The sequence below is a fragment of the Didymella exigua genome (genome assembly GCF_010094145.1).
Source record: "Didymella exigua CBS 183.55 unplaced genomic scaffold M421scaffold_1, whole genome shotgun sequence".
NCBI lineage: Eukaryota > Fungi > Ascomycota > Dothideomycetes > Pleosporales > Didymellaceae > Didymella > Didymella exigua.
This window is the reverse complement of record NW_022984775.1, coordinates 283,181-303,432: the sequence shown is the minus strand read 5'-3', so window position 1 is coordinate 303,432 and position 20,252 is coordinate 283,181. Positions and strand designations below refer to the sequence as shown.

Below are 20,252 nucleotides of genomic sequence, written 5' to 3'. Positions count from 1 at the left end.
AGGCTCTTTAAATGCCGGCAGATGCGTCCAAGGCTGCCGCTCGTGACGGACACTGCCCATGCAGCCTAGGCGAGCAAGGATATGGGCAAGCAGAGGGTTACAGCGTCTTCTGTGTTGAGGCGGCTCCAAAAAAGAGCGGAGAAAATGATCGCATGAGATTTGAGTTGTGGAGAAAGTGCGTGGAGAAACTTGGAAGTGGGCTCAGAGCCGCGGACAAGAGGCGGCTCTGCACGGTGGAAACGTACCCGAGTGCCAGTGCGACGACTACTTTTCAGCCTCAAGTCGGTGGAGAAAGCGCGCCGATCAGCCCGCATCAACAGCGCTGGAAGGCAGGAGCGCTGGTGTTCGTTTGGATGTTTGGTCAGTGTCGCGAGGCTGTGTGCGACTTGAGGAACGGGTGCTGGTGACCCTCTGGCCGTTCGAGACGAAAGGAGGTTCCCGGACTGGCGCGGTGAGAGGCTGATTGCGGGGATCTGGTCGCGCGTGGTCTTCGCCAGAGGTCTTCCCGGAGCGCGCAATCCAGTACGTAACACTGCGAGGCTGCGGATGCGCTCAGTGTGGAGAAGAAGAGAGTGTGCTCACCATGATAAGACCTGAGAGCTCCCCTCTACACGAGCTCCGTGTCCGTTTCCTGGGAGGCGCAGCCTGACAGGCCGCTGCGGCTGACAACCCAATTATGAGGCTCTTCCCCTCTTCAGAGCCAGACCACCTGGAGCGCGGCAGGTGCGTTTTGGCGCTAAGCCACGTTTATCACCCCGCCCCAGAACCCCGGCCTATGTGGGGATCGTGGGATGGAAAAACGGGTCCGCGAGCTCTTCTCGGTACCATGGTGAAAAAAGACGGAGATGACCTCGGTCGGCAGCAGTCTCGTTGAATCTTCAGCCATGGGCGCCCTGATTGCCTGATTGTTTGTAGTAATTTATCCGCGAGCCATCATGTGCTGATGTTCGATGTTCATGCCGGGCCGACATTGCGCAGGCAGCGCTTTGATCACAGCGGCTCTCATAACAAAGGTTGAGGGGCAATTCATGCCAGATGCTAGGCTGTCTACCAATGTTCTGTTTTGTATGTGCTGATGCTGCTCACTACACTAACTGTGCGAGATACAGTCGAACCTGCACACACAGCACCTCTGCACGCCTCGTCGTCCCGGCCACGACAATGTCGGCCTATCGTACAGTCTTCACTGTGTATGCTTCCATCTATCGCTGCCCAAAGATGCTTCCACTGCGTTGCTGTGATGTACGAGGCCTCCCACTCGCTCGCGCACGCTCACCGCCCCCTACACGTCGTCGCTGAAAGGACGAGTAGAACGTCCTGTCGGTCGAAAGACCAACGCCAAAAAGCAAGAAACACGCCGCTGAAGCAATGCTGCGCCGAATGAGGTATTCCACATTGAGAACCGGCTGGTGTCATCCCACACTTGTGACATTCATCACCCACACACTTATGCTCCATTTCTTTATGCTTGTTTGCCGCCGAAGCCTGGGATGCCGCGGAACGTTTGCCCTGTCGGCAATCTTGGGCGACCGAAATTCTCGTCGAGATCGAGAATGACCTTCAGGGCGTTACGGCTCCGCAGGTAGGGCAAAGGAGCTGTGGCTTCCTCGAGACCGACTGAAGGCTCCAGACTGGCCTCAGCATCAGCGCCTCCAGGCATAGGGAAAGCTGCAGACATGTCAGTATTCTGGAATGTGCGTGGACAATGCGGGCAACTCACATCGCTGCAGAACTTCGTAACCGGCCAGAGTGAAACCGAATTGAGGCGAGGATCGCATGATACGGGCAGGTCCACCCTTGAAGAAAGCCTTCAAACCCTCCTGCTGCCAGATCTTCTTCGCGCAGTCACGCAGACCGTTGTAGGTAACATCGCCCTTGCGCGCCTCGACTTGCAGACGTGTCTTGATGACGTCGCACGGTGTGGTAAGGTAGGCGGCGGGCATACCAGCGATGGCACCAGCGGTCAACATCTGAAGGACGCCCAGCTTCTTCTGAGCGCTCTCGCCGAAGAAGTCCTTCTTCAGATGGCTGTATGATGGGAAGTAAATAGCGGAGAAGGGAACTACGATATGTGAGCGGTGCTTGTAAGAACATGATCGGTCCACTCACCATCACGGAGCAGACAGGCGCTGGCTCCCTTGTACAGGCCAACAAGACCCAGGTTCCTCACGATCCACATAGCTGATCGCCTGGGAACACCGTCCACGTTCTTTGCAAGTTCACCCTGAATTTGCAGACGAATCTTGACAATCTCAAGGGGATTTGTGAAGACCTTTGCAATGTCAGTGCATGTCGCAAATGCCTCACTGCAGAGGTACGTACCACTTGACATCCACCAGCCATGCCACCAGCCAGAATCTCGGCTGGCAACTTGATATTGCCGGTGTCCTTGTCTGTCATCTTTCCTCGTACCAGATCGTTCACCGTCAGCTTGATAGCCTTCTCGGGGGCTACACCGACAAGCTGTGGCAATACACCAGAGTACAGTCCCCTGAAACCCTCGTTCTTGATGACCTTCTGGGCGCAGTCAAGAGAGTTTTTGTAAAGGACGTTTCCGACACCGGTGCTCCTCTGGTTCTGCATTCTCGTCTTGACTAGATCGATGGGGTACACCATAAAAGCACCGAAAGCTCCAGCCAGAGAACCAAGCGCGAAGTGGTGGACCGACTCGAGAACATCGTGCCATATCGACTTGGTGGTTGCAAAGACCTTCTGGCCAGCATCAGAGATGGCGGTAGCTCCAAGGTGAGAAGCGGTGTGCCACGAGGGGTCGAGCACGCGAGCGAAGTCCTTCAGACTGAGTCTTCCTGACGGGTCGTCCAACCCGGCAAAGTGAAAGAGGATGTCTGCCTCCATTGGGGTGTAGAGGTTGAACCTGCTTATCCTGGCGGCCTCGTTGAGGAAGTCTGTGCGTGTGATCTTGCCATCGGTGCTCTTCTGAGTCGCGTTGCGAACAATCAACTCGACCATGTCCATCTGCTGAATCATGTTCTGGAAAGCGCGGACGTTGGCGTATGAGATCTTGCTCCCTACAGAGATGTTGCATAGAGTTGTGAGGTTGTCGAGCAGGTAATCCGACAGCTTGTGGCTTGCTGTCTCGCGGATGATGCGTTGGAAGTCCGAAGGCTCAATGTATCCATCCTTGTTGGCGTCAAAGTGCAAGAAGGCTTGTCGAACACGCTCGCCCTGCAGTCCGCGCAACATCTGCGCGAACTGCGGGTACGTCATCGCGTGTCTCCTCTTCTTGGACCCAATGTACAGCGTTGCCCACTCAGCTTCCCAGTTAAAGGGCAGGCTGTCCTCTGTCTTGTGCGCCTTCCATGTGTCGTAGAACTCGTCGAAGTTGATGTAGCCAGTACCCTTCTTGTCGAAGAAGCGGAAAATGACCTCGTACTCGGCGTCAGGTTTCGCAAGCAGGTTCTGGAAGACGCCCCAGTCGTGGATGTCGACCTTGCCCTTCCGCTCGCGGTCTGCAACCTGGAATAGGATGCCGTACTGGTAGCGTTTGATCTTGTGCTGTTGGCAGGCGCGCCGTTAGCTTCGCCCTATTTAGGACCGCGACACATTGCAGGCGCAATTGCTTACGTAGTCTTCGCTCTCGGGAGCGACAGCCTCGATGAAGCCGTCCTCGGTGAGGAAGTGTTCGCCTGTGGCCTCGTCCTTCTGGGCGTACTTCAGGAACGCTGAGCGCGTGAGCTGCGACAGCTGGGGCTCCTCGGAAGTGCCCAGCAGTACCTCGCCCACTTGCTCCTTGAGGGCGGCCATGGTGAGTAGAGGGAGAGCTGCTGCGCGTGGACAGCGTGCAATTGGCTTCGATGGTAGTCCTGGACGGGGATGTAGGAATGTCGGGAGAAAGGGAAGGGCGGGAGAAGTGAGTCGGCCAACGCGCCGTCCGGGATGGAGCTCACAGCGAGCTCGGAGCTAAGGATTTTATTCCAAGGCACTAACTCGGTGGAAGGCGAAAACGTGGGGAAAGCGCGGGCGGAGGAAAGTCAACAGCGGGCAGTGGCTGGGATGTTGGAATCACATGATGAATACTGTACAAGAGTCTCCTTGCTTGTTGCGTTGCTTTTTAAATGCAGCTGCCTGCCTTCTGACATGCAGGGCTGACATGGCGACACACAGGACGTCACCGCCTGCCGACTGTCCATCACCGAATGATTGGAATTGGACCCGGTCGTGGCCGATTCAAGATTGAGCATGAGCCATTCGTGCGCGATGACTCTTTGAGCCCTGAGATCCGGGGTATGGACTCGATCAACAGCTTGCGCGCTCCATCTCCGTGAGGCCCTGTGCTTCCCGGACAAAAGAAGGTTCACCTGTCAAGCTCTTAGCGTGCCGCTCGCCCAGGAACAGGGGGAGCTCTCTTCAGTACCTGAACGCTGATACATCAACACCTGTCAGTGTTGCAAGTACCTGAAGTTCTGGTCGTCTCGATTTCCCAGTTTCATCTTGATATCCCACGGCTGGACGGCAATGATCACATGCGCATGACACACCGACTGGTCATGTTGCAGAGGTGACTCGCCTCGAGCTTGCGGGCGCGATCGGAGCAGCAGGACTAGCGCGATGCAGTGGGAATAATGGCCCGAAATAGATGCACTGCACAATTGCTAGAAATGGATGCATGTCAAGGCGTGCCTTGTTCGGCTCTTGCAAGTCTAAGTGGTAGTAAGATGCAGTATGATACAACGCTATGTAATTGAGTGCAAGGGTAATTAGACGACCAGCCTGCCCGGCTCGGCCTCCAATACGGCCTTGACGCGCTCGAGGAAAACGCGCCCTCTCTTCTCGTCACCCTTGGGTACGCTGACACTGAACACGTTCAGGGTGCCCACAGCCCTCTGCGCCCCACCAACTGCCTTCGCTCCGCGAACTACTGACTTCTTGCCTGCAAGGATCTCGAGTACATCCGGCTTCTTGAAGCTCGATGGCCGTATGCTGACTGTTGTAGGAGGAAGCGAAGTCACTTGGGGTACGTAGCTACCGCGAGAGAAGCTCTTTCCGGCCACCTTGTCGAGTCCAAGAACAGCGTTGAATAGTTCATCAGCAGTAGGCTTGGCGGTCTTTGATTTGGGTAGCTCCTCGTTCGCAAGCTCTGTGGCGCGGGCGATGAATGTAGACAGGGGCAAAAAGACACCGATTGAGTCCTTGACGCGCTTCTGGACCTCTGTGACAGCGGTGAGCGAGATGGGTAGGGCGATCTCGACGGGAAGCTCCTCAATGACCTTGGGAGCTGCGGCTGCCGCAGAGGGCTTCTTCGCGGGAGCCTCCTTCTTAGGCATGACCTTGATATTGGATAGGTCGAGGTGGGAGAGCTTCTTAAAACGGTCTGCCAGCTCAGAGGGATATGACTCCTGGATCTTGCCAACATATGCCAAGACGTCGCCCTTCAGTAGCCTTCCACCCGGTCCACTCGCTGGAATCTTGTCTGCGTCTGCTTTGGACAGCCCGTTGGTCTTGAGGAGCTGCTCGACGGAGGGGTAGAGAGGATATGTCTGCGTCGAGGCCTTGCTGCTGGAGGCCTTCTTCTCAGACTTCTGCGGAGATGGTGTCGAAGTGCGCTCCTCCTTAGGGACTGACTTCGACGCCTGCTTGGGCTGCTCCGTGGGAGCATCTGCCTGCTTGGGCGCAGCGTTCTCCGCAGGGAGCTCGAGCGAGCTGAGGTCGTCGCCGGGCTCTGCAGTGATGGCGATCCTGGTGCCAACCTGGACCTGCTTAGAGTTGTCGCCCTGGATGATCTTCGCGAGGATGCCGTCGTCCTGCGCCTCAACGTCCATCTGGGCCTTATCGGTCTCGATCTCGAGGAGGACATCGCCGGCGGAGAAGGAATCGCCTGAGTAGGTCAGCACTTTCGCCACTCGCAGCCTCACGGTTTTCAGTCCATCTCGTTCATGGCTCCGTTGCGTAGCGATTACTCGATGCCCTCCGTGTCCGTCTCTTCAGGCGTGGTGGGCTGGGTCGGTCGTACCTTCTTTAATCTTCCAAGTCGCGATGTTGCCCTCGGTCATCGTCGGAGAAAGCGCGGGCATGTTGAAGTTCTGAGCAGCCAGCGAGGGCTGTCCAGCGTGCAGAGCTACACATGGCCATCAGCGACTTCTCGTGTCCGGTCGGCGGAATGCTCACCTCTCCTCGCGCCATGGTTGCGCAGCTGCTGCGATGCAGCGCGAGCCGACACCCTACATGCCGCAGCGAGAGAAGCCATGGGAGACCAATTGGCGAGGGAAGGGGACTGGCGGCGGAGTTGGGCGGGGTGGGAGAGGGCGGACCGTCGAGGTGTTGAATGTTGGGATCGCGCAAGGCTTCGGCGGAGCACAGACTCGCCGATGTCTCGACATCTCTGGGATCGGGACCCGAGCACGCCTCCACCAATCGTCCCCAGCAACGTTCGACTCTTAGGTAGGTCGCAGTTGGCTTGCATATGAGTTCTTCCTGAGGCTGATGCGATCTGCAGAATGGCCGCCTCTTCACGGGGCTTCGCCGCCTTCAAGCAGCAGTCATCATTCCGCCTCCCCTCGTCCCTCCGCGCCGGCCTCTTTGGGCCTCGAGAGCAATTCTTCCAGCCAAACGCTGTCCACCAGTCGCGGAACTTTTCCTCGTCGATACTGCGCAGATACCAGTACCCAAAGTCACCTCTGAACAAGCCCTCCACATTCGTCAGCAGCGACCCAGTACTGCGGCAAGTAGTCCAGACACGGCAGCCTGTCGTTCTCTACGAGGCGCCGAAGAGCAAGTGGTACTACTGGAAGGTCTACGGACTTGCGGCGATATGGATTGGCACGGGCGCATACTCGATCAAGTTCCAGGAAGATGTGAAAGACATCCCCGACCTGGCCTTCTTCGTGCGGCCGACGTACGTCGTGGTTGGATTGAGTTTCATTGCGATTGGTTGCTACATCTGCAGCGCACCTACTAACCGCGTGCGCTCGCTGGAGGTGGTGCCTAGCATGATGGGTGGGCCGATGCAGTTGCGCATGGCAGTCAAGCAGGCACCGTGGTCGAAAGAGCGCATCATCTACAGCAATCTTGGAGGCGCCACAATAAGCGAGAAATGCCAGCCCATGGCAGTGGAACTGCAGGAAGCTGAGCGTGCGAGACGGCAGAGCGTATGGCAGGACATGGACAACATGAACATCCTCTCCAAGGCGTGGGAAGGCTCCGCGCGCTGGGTGCACCAGAAGTGGACCAGCTTCTTCCTGAAATTTAAGTACGCTGTGCTAAGATTCGGAATCGCAAAGGTTGAGGTGCAAGGAGAGAAGTGGAAGATCGACTGCTCGGGGTATCTGTTGGAGAACGGCAAAGGTATGTCATCGAACACCATCATGAGATTTGAGGAGCCAGCGAAGCTAACTTTACGTAGCTGTCGATCGTATCATTCCGGAAGAGTAGGTCAGGAATCAAACTGTTGGGGACATGAAGCGATGCAACACTTCTGTCCTGCCAGAAGCCATCCAACCGCAGCAGGCTGCGATGTCATACACTGTAAATTTGACATGTACGAAGCGATTGTAGGATATAGTACGATTCAGATACCCAAAAGCCCGTTTTCACCAGCTTCCAGGTGTTGCTGAAAAGATAATAATAGTTTACAAGGGACTATGTGTCAGCACTTCAGTGTCACATACACCACACCTTAGAGATACTCGACCTTTATGTTGAACATCGAACCGTTCCTATGAAGCAAGCAGAGTCAAAATTCATTCGTCACCAAGAATATATTCGTAGCAGTCCAGATCATTGCCAAGTGAAGTTTCACCGCGTGGACCCTTCGTGGTGATGAGGTGTGGCCAGTCGATCCCAGGCTGTCCAACTCAACACAACACCCGCTGCCCGCGCAGCATTGCTTAGTCATACATATAAATATCCACAACGCCTGTAGACAGATTCACTGCTCAATCGATGGATGTCCGAATTCAGTTGTTAGACGTGTTTGGCAGCCGACTTTTAGTCGTCGCAAATGACCAACCTTGGAATTTCCGGAGGCGACGTCGATGCACTGAGCGACACCACTACGGCATAGTAATAAGGTACGATAGAAGAACGTCAAACGTGAAACGAATCGGGTGCGAAATATGATCGTCTTCAACCACCCTTGTGTGCGTTGTTAAGTAGGGTGGGAACCACACGTGGCGCACGTGCATCGTTCCTGGCCTTCCCCACAGCGACCATGACATGAACTTGTCAAACACAGTTAAGCTTTCAGAGCCGCATCGTTTCTGCAGCTGATCGCCGGCAGCGATGAGAAGTACAACAAGAAAGAAAGCTCGAATAAGTGCCTCCGGAGTGCCAGGAGACTCCCGATAATTTGCGGAAAGCTGTCGCCGACTATGTCTGCAGCTGCCTGTAATTTTCAGACGCATCCTAGAACGCATATAGGTTGGGTTATTGAGCATGTCGTTGCAGTTCTGCATTGAAGTTGCGATGGCTTTCCCTGGAGTCAATATGTTAGAATGTAGCTGATTCGCCGAGCCGTTGGCGCTTGGACGAACCGCTCCAGCAGAACAGAACAACAACAAGAACCTGCCCCCTCCTCCAGAATCATCTGCGCGGTCTTGTCTTCTCTGTCCCTCACTGCATTCATCTGGTATCTACTGCATATCGCAGACGCTTTTCACTGCCGGGTGCCCCACGTTTCGGCGTGCATCGTCATCCCAGCACTCGATCGCAGTGCTGCATCGACACAGCATCGTGGCCAGGCCTGACGAACATTGTGCGCACGAGTCTTGTTGCCATCGCGAATGCAGGCGCAGCTTGACGCGCTTCTGATGTCAATCTGAAGCTGGGAACATTGTCACCGCGGCGCAAGCGCATTCACCGTGACCGCACCGTGCGCTCGTTCACTTACAGCTGCCTCAGAACGCCTCACCGCACCCACCCCCATGTCTAACCGCACGAAGCGCAAGTTCGATCTTGACCCCACTGCTTCCGACCCGGAGGACGACGACTACGACGACGTCGACCGCGCGCCTCCACAGCGTCGCCGCCAAAATCGAACACCGGGGACGAAGAAGGCAGGCAACAAGCGCCAGCGCCGCATCTACAACGGCTCTGACATTGACGACGACGACGAAGACGTCATCGAAGACGACTCCTTCACGGAACGCTCCGAGTCTGAGGAGCCAGAAGTCAACCCTACAACAGGCCGCAGCGTGCGCCGCGCGACAAAGAAGCAGGTCACGTACGAGGAGAGCGACGAAGACGAGATAGAAGACACGGCTTCGGACAGCGAGGACAAGAAGCTTCGAAACACAGGCTGGCGGCGAGCAGCTAAGCCATCGATCGAAGAGGTCGACAAACCATCGCTCATCGTCAAGCTCAAGATGCCTGAGAATGCCTTTGGTCGTGCCCTGCGCGCGCGTACTGGTAGCAAATCCACCGCTCCTACAACACGTGGAAGGACGCCTGAAGTCGGCATCACACGGCGCAGCAGCCGTCTCTCGCACGACGTAGAAGCGCCCATGGTGGCCCTTTCCGACTCTGGCAAACACGCAAACGTCGTCCGAGAAGGCACGCGAACACCCGAGCCACCCACCGCCCGTGCTACTAGAGGTGGCAAGGGCCCGAGAATCCAGGCTCCAAGCACCATCGAAGAAGCCTCCCAGGAGGTCTCGATGATCCGTGACGAAGGCGAAGACGACAGCTCAGGCCCACTTGACCGGCTTCTTACAGGCGCACAGATGCAAGTGGAGTCTAGCGCACCAGGTTCACCAGGACATGATGCCCAAGGAACGAAAGAGGAAGAGGATGATGAAGAAGGCATGGAGGGCGTGATCCAAGAGTCACAGCACGACCGTGCTGCTGAGGAAGACTCTGACGAGGAAGAGGGACCCATCACACGAGGTGGCCGCAATCTGCGATCGCGAGCGACATCCCAGAAGCGCAAGCGCGGTGCAGGCGAGAGCAGCGACTTCGAGCCCGTCGATGTCGACGCTGAGGGCGAGGATGAGGAGATGTCAGAGTCTGATCATGGTAAAGGCAAAGGTGCAGCGTCTGACAGCGCCTCAGGGTCTGCTCGCAAGACTAGGGGTCGAACACGGCAGTCTCAACGAAGTAGGCGCACTTCATCAGACGAAGAGTCGGCTTTAGACGACGACGAGCTACAGGATGAACTGCAGGAGCTGGGCACACACAAGTGCCGCCGCCTAAGCAGGCGTGTGCCTGACAAGGATCTCTCCTACGAAACTGGTCCCAGGAGGCGAGAGCGCAGGACCGTTGACTACAGAGTTGTTCGTCCTGAGCTCAACGCAGTGTTTGAAAATGAGGACGAAGACGGGCCAGCGCCATTAGCCAGCAAGTCACGTTCCAAGGCAGGCGCCGGGGCTGTGTCGTTGTTCAGCAACCAGGGTCCGTTCGGTGGTGGTCAGATTGGCTTTGGGCAAGACGATGACTCCGATAGCAGCGATGAGGAAGTGCAGAAGATGCCCAGACATTTCGGTAGCATAGTTGGCATGACGCCCACAGCAGCAACAGCACCAGGCTTCGGTGCCTTTCCGCAGGGCCACAACAACTCTGCACAACAAGACAAAGGCTCCGGCGGCGGACCTGCAAACTTCGGCAAGATCAAGGACAAGAAGGCTCTGGCTGATGCCGACCCGCTTGGAGTGGATCCCAATGTCAACTTTGATGGTGTCGGTGGTCTGGACGATCATATCAACAAGCTCAAGGAGATGATCATGCTTCCCTTGCTATACCCTGAGGTCTTTCAGCGCTTCAAGATCACACCGCCTCGAGGTGTGTTGTTCCACGGACCCCCCGGTACCGGTAAAACATTGCTCGCTCGTGCTCTGGCCTCCAGCGTTAGCTCGCACGGCCAGAAGGTTACCTTCTATATGCGCAAGGGTGCAGATGCTCTGAGCAAGTGGGTTGGTGAAGCTGAAAAGCAACTTCGCACGCTGTTCGAGGAAGCTCGCAAGACTCAGCCCAGTATTATCTTCTTCGACGAAATCGATGGTTTGGCACCTGTCAGATCCAGCAAGCAGGAGCAGATCCATGCATCCATTGTCGCGACTCTACTTGCGCTCATGGACGGTATGGATGGCCGTGGACAAGTCGTTGTCATTGGCGCAACAAACAGACCCGACTCCGTCGACAATGCGTTGCGTCGCCCGGGTCGATTCGATCGTGAGTTTTACTTCCCGCTGCCCAACGTCGTGGGGCGACGTGCTATTCTTGACATCCACACCAAGAACTGGGATCCACCACTTGACCCTAAGATGAAAGACTCACTGGCGGAACTGACCAAGGGCTATGGAGGTGCCGACCTGCGCGCCCTTTGCACGGAAGCTGCCTTGAACGCTGTACAGGGCACCTACCCGCAGATCTACCAGTCTGAGAAGAAGCTGCTCATCCACCCTAGCGAAATCAAGGTTCTCGCCAAAGATTTCATGGTTTCAGTAAACAAGATGGTTCCTTCCTCGCAACGGACTGCTACAGCTGCCGCCAATCCCTTGCCCAAACTTATTGAGCCCCTGCTACGGAAGCCGCTAGCAGATATCATCAAGCGCATCAACGAGCTTATTCCCCGGAGGAAAGTGCTTACTGCACTTGAGGAAGCCGAGTACGATGATCGCGAGGACGAGAAAGGATTCGAGCGTGAGAACACAATGCGCAATTTCGAAACCAGCAGAATATTCAGACCCCGACTTCTCATCACCGGTTTACAGGGGATGGGTCAACAATATCTGGGTGCTGCTCTGCTCAGCAAGATTGAAGGCCTCCACGTGCAATCGTTCGATCTCCCAACCATCTTGGAAGACTCCACACGGTCTCCTGAAGCTGCTATCACCCAGTTGTTCACCGAAGTTCGACGTCATAAGCCCAGCGTGATCTACATCCCAGCCGTGGACGTATGGTACAACACGCTGCCTCCAGCAGCCACCAAAACCTTCAAGCTATTGCTGCGTAGCATCGGTGCCAACGAACCAATTATGGTACTAGGTGTGATGGAACTCGAGACTCCAGAAGACAAACCTGACCGCCAAATGATGGTCGACCTCTTTGGCTTCTCCCTCAACAATCAGTTCGATTTGCAACGCCCCGATCAAGAATGTCGCTCGGAGTTCTTCAGCTCTATCAGCCAGTATATTCGGATGTCTCCCGCCGATTTCCCAGACCTTGAGAATAGGAAGAAGCGCGTCTTGCCAGTCTTGGAGCCTGCGCCTGTTGTTGAACCCGTACTTGATCCCAAGGAAATAGCTGCTCGGGAAAAGGCGCAACGGAAGCAGGATGCACTGACGCTCAACAAGTTGAAGAGTCTCATCCAACCGATCATGGACAACTTGAAAAAGAAGCACAGGAGGTTCTTCAAGCCTGTGCTTGACCCATCTTGGTGGTCATACCTGCTTGACGAACAAAACCCGAACCGTGTCACCAGTGACTTGGATCGAGAGCAACAAGAGGCAGAAGGCATGACACGACCTTGGGAGACATCAGCGGACAGCAAGGGCGTAGGTGTGCTGCTGCACGTCGAAAGCGGGAACAAGTACTACAACCTTGATCTGTCACAGATCGAGCAACGTCTGTCGAATGGTTACTACAAACGTCCTAAGGACTTCTTGTTCGACGTCAAGACTCTTGCGAAAGACTCCAAAACTTTCCAGGACGCAGAACGCACACTCAGGGCGAACGAAATGGTCGCGAACGTGGAGGTTGATATCGACTCTTGGTTCACCGGCAATGACGCTCAATATCCATGGTTGACAAAGGAGTGTGACGCGCTGTATGAGCGAGAATTGCTACGTGCCAAGAAGGCACAGGAGAAGCGCAAGAAAGCAATTAGAGACGGCAAGGAGGTGCCTCCCGAAGTCGCGCCAGTGCCTCCCGAGCAATCGCTTACTACGACTGAGAACGCATCTGGGCCGATCGTACTCGGCGAGCCCATACCTCGATTCCCTCCTGTCACGCCTGTACGTGGACTTCACGACCAGTCCTTGTCAAACGGCACAAGTGCAGTTGACAGTAGAGAGCATTCGCATCAGAATGGATCAACTGTCCCATCGCGGGTGGCAGATGAGGATTCAATCATGCCCGACAGTCAGCATGATGTTACTGCTAGTACACAGGCTGACCTCCAGTTCCAAACACCTAGTAGGCCGAACACGCAGCTGACACAGAAGTCGCAAGTGTCAGCTCGTACATTCGTTAACCCCAACATGCCTCTCCACGACTACTACAACAGTGCCAGCACCACTACATCTGGCAACCAGACTTCGAAGCGTTCTTCAGACAACAAGTTTGGCACTCAGAGCAGCAACAGTGTCAGCATCGCAGGCTTGCCAGACTTGGTAGCTCCCGCTGGCGGGTCGCAACTTCCGGACACACAAGGTGCGCCAGAGTCTTTCTACCGTCGATTTGAACTCGATCCTCCTCTTTCCCCGGAGTACTCGGCTAACTCGAGTTTCGACACAGAGCAGCACTTCCCCAGCCAGCGTTCCGGGTCGCCGCGATCGCAGACCTCACAGCCGTCGCAGTCGTCTCAAATGCCTGCGCCCGCACCACCAGCACACAAGTCGAACATCGTCGATATCCTCGCCGAGCCTCAGCCCGAGCCTCAAGTCATCCTCGAAGACGCTTCGCTTGTACAGCTTCACAGCAAGCTCGTCAGCTCGTCATCAGGCTGCTCGCTCGAGCAACTAGAACAAGTCAACGCCGCGCTCATGGACACCATCTGGGCACACCGCAGAGAATACAACCGCAACAAGGTCATTAACGCCGTTGCGGAAGCGTTCAACGTCATCATCGAAGATATCGATGCCATGCAGAAGATCCTCCAACAGAGTCAGGAGTTGGTGGAGCAGCAGCCCATGCATTACGAGTTCGATGCTAGCCAACGGGGACCTTATACGCAGGGCCCGGGTACTGGGTACTACTCTGCGCAAGGAGCCTCGCAGAGATAGAAGCTGGGAGATATTTGACGTTACAGAGGAAATTGTGCAGAGGGGATCGCGATGGACGAGTTGACGACACATTGCACGCTTTCTTATCTTGTTATCTTGTTTGCACGGTTGCGGTTGGCGTTCTGTTGCGATTGCGACTTGGTTGACACATACCCCGCCTGGTACCAATTATTGGAGTGGTAAATTGCTTCGTACTCGACTCGTAGATAACAAAAAGGTTCGACGCTTACTCACCTGTCTTTCAGCCCCCATTGTGGAGGCGCTCGCGTCCTCTGCATGCTCAGCCGTGCACAGCCTCGCTCTCCTCTTTGGTATCCTTTCCTGCGACAAATCCTGCGGGTACCACCATGCACGATACTTCCACAAGCAAGCACTGTACATCTCAGGTTACCCATCCGCGGTTGCAGGAACGGTCCGTTACTGCGCCTCCTTGGTGCCCCTACGGTCGGCGACCACTCCAACAAATAACAAATCCGCGTCCTCGAGCTGCGGACTGTGGGGGCGCTTAACGGCTTCCGTAAGAGATGCTCTTTGTTGCGTGCTGGGGATAAGGTAGTCGGGACGAGGGAAAGGAGCGGGACGATCAGGCGCTGAGCAAGGAGAGCCTATTTCCGGACAAGCTGATCCGCACATTCGGATTCAACATGATCGGTATTTCCATAAGCAACAGGCGCCGCTGAACGACGTTCTTTTGATCGCCAATCTTGGTCGTGCATGTCATCATTTTCAACTCGCAACTCACGCGGTCATCCTTCGCCGCGATCTGGCTTGTTTGGTTGTATGGCTTCATGGATGTCACAAGAACGGCCCGTTGATCGGCCATACCAAACGTGCTCAAATTGGGGTGCGGTTCAAACGTTCTTTCGCTTCTTCAAGATTGCCGTGGTGGAGCTGCCTTGCTCATCCCCCGGGAAAGGGGTCTGCTAGCGCCCTGCCTAGCGCGGCCCCTCCACTCGGGGTTTGTCGATCCTATTACAAGACAGATCCTTCGACGCCCTCTGCACAATTGCGCGATTCGGTCTTCGTGATTCTGTTGAGAACGGGTCGCTTTGCGGGAGTCTTTGGATCCAGCGCGGATATCTTCAGCGCTGTGAACCTTCTGCACCAATTTGCAGTTGCTGCACGGAGGTTGCTAACAATGGACCACATGCAGCTGACGAGCGTGGCTGAAAGGACTTCAGGAGACATCTGACTGAAACACCCGATTAGCCGCGCACCCTTGCTGCATTGGCTGAAGGAAATAACTCCAAGCGCAACGGCATTGACCGGTGGGTAGGGTTCGATCATAAGCGTTTGCGCTGTTACCACCCGCTCTATGGAACGGAGGAATGCTTGCCAAACTTACTCAGTGCTCGTCTGCAATCCGCAGGAGCAATGTGTTCTTTCCATGCAGCCCCTATCACTGGCGCTCGCCATGGATTTAACTACCCGGCGTGCGATCCTGCACCTCGCCGCCGTCTACCAACATAGCACGGCACCTTGCCCGAACGAACATATGCCATGTGGTCCAAAAAACGCCACAAACCACTAGCACGGTCTACTCCAGCTGTCTCATAACGGGTTACAGGGCTTAGACGGACTGTAAGCGCATACAAACAAAGACTCTGTCAGATGATACCCCGTGTCACCCAATCAAGTGAGCCTGGCATGCAGTAATGTGTACCATCGCGATGCTGCCAAGGCGAGTACCTTGGAGCCTGTCCTTCCACCGGCCTTGTTCTGTCTCAACTAGAGGCCGCAGCGCAGCACTCTAGTTGTTTTGTGCTGAGGTCCGCGGCGACTGGTCTAAGTTACCCATTGGCGCCCTCGATGCCACGCGAGCACGAATCTAACGGCCGGGGCTCCCCTTCCACTGTGGGGCTAGGGTGGGTTTCGCATGCTCCCACAGGTCTCGAGATTACTGTTTGCATGGTGTTGTCAGCTCAAAGCACCACTCAGCGCGCGCCTGGGCCGTGCCTTGGCCACTAGCATTGTATGTTATTACTCAGAACCCAGAGTTGTACGGAATCTTCTTTTGTTCGATTCTTTGTGTCCCTTGGTGGGCACTCCGCGGTTCACCTACTCTTTGACCCTCGGCTTCTACTTCGACATGATACTGGACTGCATATCGTAAACGTGTTTCGAATCGTACCTCAGTAGCAACTGGCCTTCAAAGGATTCCGCTCCTGAAGAACACAGAAGATGATCGACTTTGAAAAGCTGGATGTAGCATCCAACAGCTTCGAACTCCCGGCTCACATCCACCCCTGGCTCCAAGCGGTCGTCGTACTAGGCTTCATCTCCTTCGTCGCCTCGGTCACACTGCTCTTCATCCTCACCTACAAGCTCATATCGTGGCATATCAAGTCGAAGCGGAGCAACCAGTTCGTCATCCTTATCTTCAACCTTCTCTGGGCAGATATACAGCAAGCACTCGCTTTTCTGCTGAACATTGAGTGGCTACGACTGGGCTCACTGCAAGTCGAGAATCCGATTTGCTTTGCTCAGGGATGGCTGGTCTCGACTGGTGACCTGGGGAGTGGGGTTTGGTGTTTCGCCATTGGATTACATACATTTGCGTCAGTTATTCTGGATTATCGACTTAAGCCGAAGGCCTTCTACTGTACAATAGCTGCTGCTTGGATATTCATCATTGGGGTTTCCTCGATAGGTATCGGTTTGCACGGCGAGAACCTATATGTGAGGTCTGGAGTTTGGTGTTGGATTCACCACGATTTAAAAGATCTTCGCTTGTGGACTCATTATATCTGGATCTTTATCTTGTAAGTTGACTCACCGCGGCCGATTCGATGATAGACCTAACGGTAGCAGTGAGTTTGGCAACGTCCTCATCTACGCCATCACCTACGGCGTCCTGCTCCACCGTATCCACACCGGCTACTACACACCCGAGGAGTCCAAACGAGTCCGAGCAATATCGAACCTCATGGTCGTCTACCCCATCGTCTACGTAATATGTACGCTCCCTCTCGCCTCCGCTCGTATGGCAGCCATGACCGGCGAACCCCCATCACTCGCGCGCCTTTGCCTCTCTGGCGCAATGATCACCTCAAACGGCTGGCTCGACGTCCTTTTGTACACGTGCACTCGCCGCATCATGCTGTTCAGCGACGAGCCGCCCTCGGACGACAACGGATTCGAAACGTTCTCACCCTTCTGGCAGGTCAAATCCACCCGCTTTGGCGGTGAGACGACGATCGAAGCCCTGAACTCAAAGCGGAGCAGACGCAATGCTAGCAGAAGCGTACCAGCATCTGGAAGGGGTAGTTTGGACGACTTGTTTCCCGTGGGGAATAAGGATATCAAGCTGGTCATGACGACGCATGTCACGAGTGAGCCTGCGAATAATGAAGATTTTGAGGAGATGGAGGCCGGGGCCAGGAAGATACGGCCGAGATCTCCGCATAGTCAGTGGAGTGAGGATACGCAGAGTATGAAGAATAGTTCTCCGATATGAGGGATGCGGAAGAGTTGAGTTTGTAGATACCCCGCCGCGAGGCAATGTTATGTAGATCAGCCGAAACAACGATACAAAGTAAGATCTATGAGGTATTCATCGCTGCACATCTACTCTTGATATTGTTGTCTCGCGCGTATAGTAGATCTAGTTCTTCCCCTCAATCTTCTCCTGCACCCACTTTGGCACCGCAGGTCTATTCTCCCACCCTTCCTTCCAGCTCGTCCTCCACCCCTCAACACTGCCCGGAAGCGCAAACACAGCAGTGACAAACCACGTCGTCGAGCCCGCCTTGAGCTCATTCTTGAGCAGAGGTACCACGCTCCTCGCCTCAACAAGATTGCTGTTCGCATCTGCCTGCAGCACATGCCCCTCGCGACTCGTCTTCGACAATTCGACAATACCCACCGCGCCCGACTTCGGACTCGCAGCAAGCGAACTGCGTTCCTCATCCTTCCCGCCCTCAGGAAGCGACTCATCAAAGCCACTGAACATGCGGCCATCAGCATACTTCGCGCCGTAAACCGCAAACGCGCCCTCGGCCGTCAGCACATCGCGGCCCGTTGTAATCCTATGGATCCTGAGATGCCAGCTCGGACTCTCCTCCGCGGGCGGAACTAAGAACGTTGTGACCTCGACATCAGGCCAGGGCTTCATACTGCTGACCAGCACCGGCGCGCCGTCGAACGGTTCGATGCTCGAATCGCCGTTGTGCGCTCGGCGCATCTTCCACAGCTCGCCGCCGTCGTCGGATAGCGCGAGAGAAGACTCGGGGACGAATTGCTCCAGCTCCTGATACCCCGTGGACACGGAGTACGCGAAAGCGGCGCTGTAGGCGAATTTGCCGTACTTTGCGTTCGAGTTCTTGATCGCGTAATGGCACGACTGCCCACTACTGAGGAGGAACGAGTGTCCGCCGCTGCGGATGACGATATGCCGGGGGTGCTTGAGTGGGCGGATGATGCGTGTGTTGGTGTAGGGGTGGGGTTCTTCCTTTGCGGTCCAGAAGGGGTGATCTTTGGGCGCTGCGAGGGCCGCAAAGGTGAGCATGCACCAGTATGGTGAGCCGGGGGAGTTGTAGTTCTCGGTCAAGTAGGTGTTGGGGTACGAGTAGCCGAGTGTGAGCATCCCGTTGGACTGGAAGATGTCGGGCTGGGTGGTCCACCAACGCAGGTTGCGGAGCCAGATACCCTTGACGACGCCCCAGGAAAGGGGTTCGGGAAGTTCGACATCGGCAAAGGCCAATGAGCCCCAGAATGCGACCATGGCCCAGCGGTAGGTGAGAGACCGACCGAAGGTGATAGCACGGCCTTCGGGGTCAAAGTAATGGACGAAGTCTTGAGCGTACAGTCGTGCACGTTCTTTGTACTCTAAGGCCTGTTCAGGGTCGATGTCAGCGGCGAGTTTGGCGTAGAGGAGCTGAAGGTACTGGATGGCGAAGGAGCCAGAGTAGTAGTCCATCTGACGATAGTGCTCAGGACCATCGTTACTCCAGCCATCGCCACGGTAGAAGGTATTCAAATGCTTGATGTCCGACTTGACAAGATCGCTATTCCAGTCTGCTCCGTTCTTTGCAAGTCCAAGGTTGGCGAAGACACGGAACCATAGCCTACGCAAGCATCAGTTTCGGAGATCAATGAGCATGCAAGATGCAAAGCATACCAGTTTGTGTTGGGCATCTCCTTTCCATTCATACTGCCAAGCCATGTCTCAACATTTTTCTTCTGCTTGTCGGTCAACGGATCCCAGAACTGCTTATTCGCAACAGCAAGCGTGAATCCAATGGGACACGCCTCCACCATCCTTTGATCAATGTCTTCCATGTAGCCCCAGAAGCCAGGGCTTTCCGGGTCCGTTCCATTGATCAGGCCTTGAACAAACTTATCGGTATGAGCGTATTGACTGTCTCCCGCCAGCAAGGCAGCAAGACCCCACAACGGTCGTGCAAAGCCCTCAACTCCAGCAGCAGTCTCGTCAAAGCGAGTTCCAGTATAACCAACTCTGACAATAGAACTGTGCTCTGAGAGCCCCGCCAATAGCGGATCGAGAAGCGAAGCTACAGCCTTGACGACATCATCTCTATCGCGCAGGGGATTCGTGGAGAAGGGATGGAGGGGAAACGCGCGGTTGGCGTTTGCCGTGGCGGCACTCATGGTTTGGCTTCCAATGAACCTTCGATATCGTTTCTGGGCGTGTAAACGAGTCTTGCGTTTCTTGACGCCTCGCAAGAATTATTGCGTTGAGTTCCGTGACGTCCCGTCCGCGGTCGCAACGATTTCACGGCCACGCGCGTGTACTTTGTGGCTGATTACCGGATCGCGAAGGCCTAGCGGGAGATCGTGTAGTGCAGTGCCGAAGCCCAGGGGGTTCCAAGAGTTTGGGGCGTGAGAGGTGGCAAATCGAGCGCTGCCAAAAGGCTTGACTTTGCCCGGGATGGATGTGGCCTTGGTGGACGACGGGGTTTCAAAGTGACTAGCAGCTTTAGCAGCGTGCGAATGACATTGCCTGTTTCCTTTATATCGCCCTTTAGCCGTCGGTTCTCCGGGTATTGACTGCGAAGAGCGCGCGATCGCTGCTTCCACCGAACGAATGCCCCTCCATGCCCCATCTTTGGCCTGCGAACCACCGCGTAATGACGAACTTTGGGTGAGATCAATTCGACCAAGAGCACTAAACTCCACAATATCGTACAAAGCATCCACAAATTTTCCTCTCACGGTTGGCCGGGCTATGTTGATGTCCACAACGAGTTTAAATGGCGGATAAATGCACGGTAGATGGCCTCACAATACGAGAGCAGACTAGCGCGGCGTTCCCACTTGCGCTACCCCAGACTTGCCCCAGCACTCCTTCAAGTCAGCATCGTGCATGAAATCGCCAGTGTGGGGGGCGAGGCCCCA

At 55.4% G+C, this 20,252-nt stretch overlaps 6 protein-coding genes across 6 annotated transcripts; 3 read left to right on the top strand and 3 right to left on the bottom strand.

Annotated features, from left to right (window-relative positions):
• Positions 1–1,380: 1,380 nt before the first annotated feature.
• M421DRAFT_108393 (calcium-binding mitochondrial carrier protein Aralar2) lies at positions 1,381–3,878 on the bottom strand. The gene is made up of 5 exons (XM_033587170.1): positions 3,586–3,878; positions 2,323–3,516; positions 2,110–2,272; positions 1,721–2,062; positions 1,381–1,668 (listed from the first exon to the last, which is right to left on the bottom strand). Exons 1-5 carry the CDS (start codon positions 3,763–3,765, stop codon positions 1,463–1,465), a joined length of 2,085 nt encoding a protein of 694 aa, XP_033454167.1. The 5' UTR covers positions 3,766–3,878; the 3' UTR covers positions 1,381–1,462.
• Positions 3,879–4,718: 840 nt separating this feature from the next.
• M421DRAFT_87987 (uncharacterized protein) lies at positions 4,719–6,141 on the bottom strand (the record flags this gene model as incomplete). The annotated part of the gene is made up of 3 exons (XM_033597618.1): positions 4,719–5,836; positions 5,972–6,059; positions 6,127–6,141. The coding sequence occupies 3 exons, from the start codon at positions 6,139–6,141 to the stop codon at positions 4,719–4,721; spliced, it is 1,221 nt and encodes a 406-aa protein (XP_033454166.1).
• A 109-nt stretch (positions 6,142–6,250) lies between these two features.
• On the top strand, positions 6,251–7,723 carry M421DRAFT_414969 (uncharacterized protein). The gene is made up of 3 exons (XM_033590519.1): positions 6,251–6,399; positions 6,455–7,302; positions 7,361–7,723. The coding sequence occupies exons 1-3, from the start codon at positions 6,284–6,286 to the stop codon at positions 7,387–7,389; spliced, it is 993 nt and encodes a 330-aa protein (XP_033454165.1). The 5' UTR covers positions 6,251–6,283; the 3' UTR covers positions 7,390–7,723.
• Positions 7,508–13,895, top strand: M421DRAFT_388265 (AAA-domain-containing protein; the record flags this gene model as incomplete). The annotated part of the gene is made up of 2 exons (XM_033589941.1): positions 7,508–8,027; positions 8,780–13,895. The coding sequence occupies exons 1-2, from the start codon at positions 7,900–7,902 to the stop codon at positions 13,893–13,895; spliced, it is 5,244 nt and encodes a 1,747-aa protein (XP_033454164.1). The 5' UTR covers positions 7,508–7,899.
• A 1,807-nt stretch (positions 13,896–15,702) lies between these two features.
• On the top strand, positions 15,703–17,444 carry M421DRAFT_414967 (uncharacterized protein). Its single transcript, XM_033590518.1, has 2 exons — positions 15,703–16,657; positions 16,707–17,444. Exons 1-2 carry the CDS (start codon positions 16,077–16,079, stop codon positions 17,350–17,352), a joined length of 1,227 nt encoding a protein of 408 aa, XP_033454163.1. The 5' UTR covers positions 15,703–16,076; the 3' UTR covers positions 17,353–17,444.
• A 55-nt stretch (positions 17,445–17,499) lies between these two features.
• Positions 17,500–19,505, bottom strand: M421DRAFT_51260 (uncharacterized protein; the record flags this gene model as incomplete). Its single annotated transcript, XM_033594915.1, has 2 exons — positions 17,500–18,961; positions 19,015–19,505. 2 exons carry the CDS (start codon positions 19,503–19,505, stop codon positions 17,500–17,502), a joined length of 1,953 nt encoding a protein of 650 aa, XP_033454162.1.
• Between the last annotated feature and the right edge of the window lie 747 nt (positions 19,506–20,252).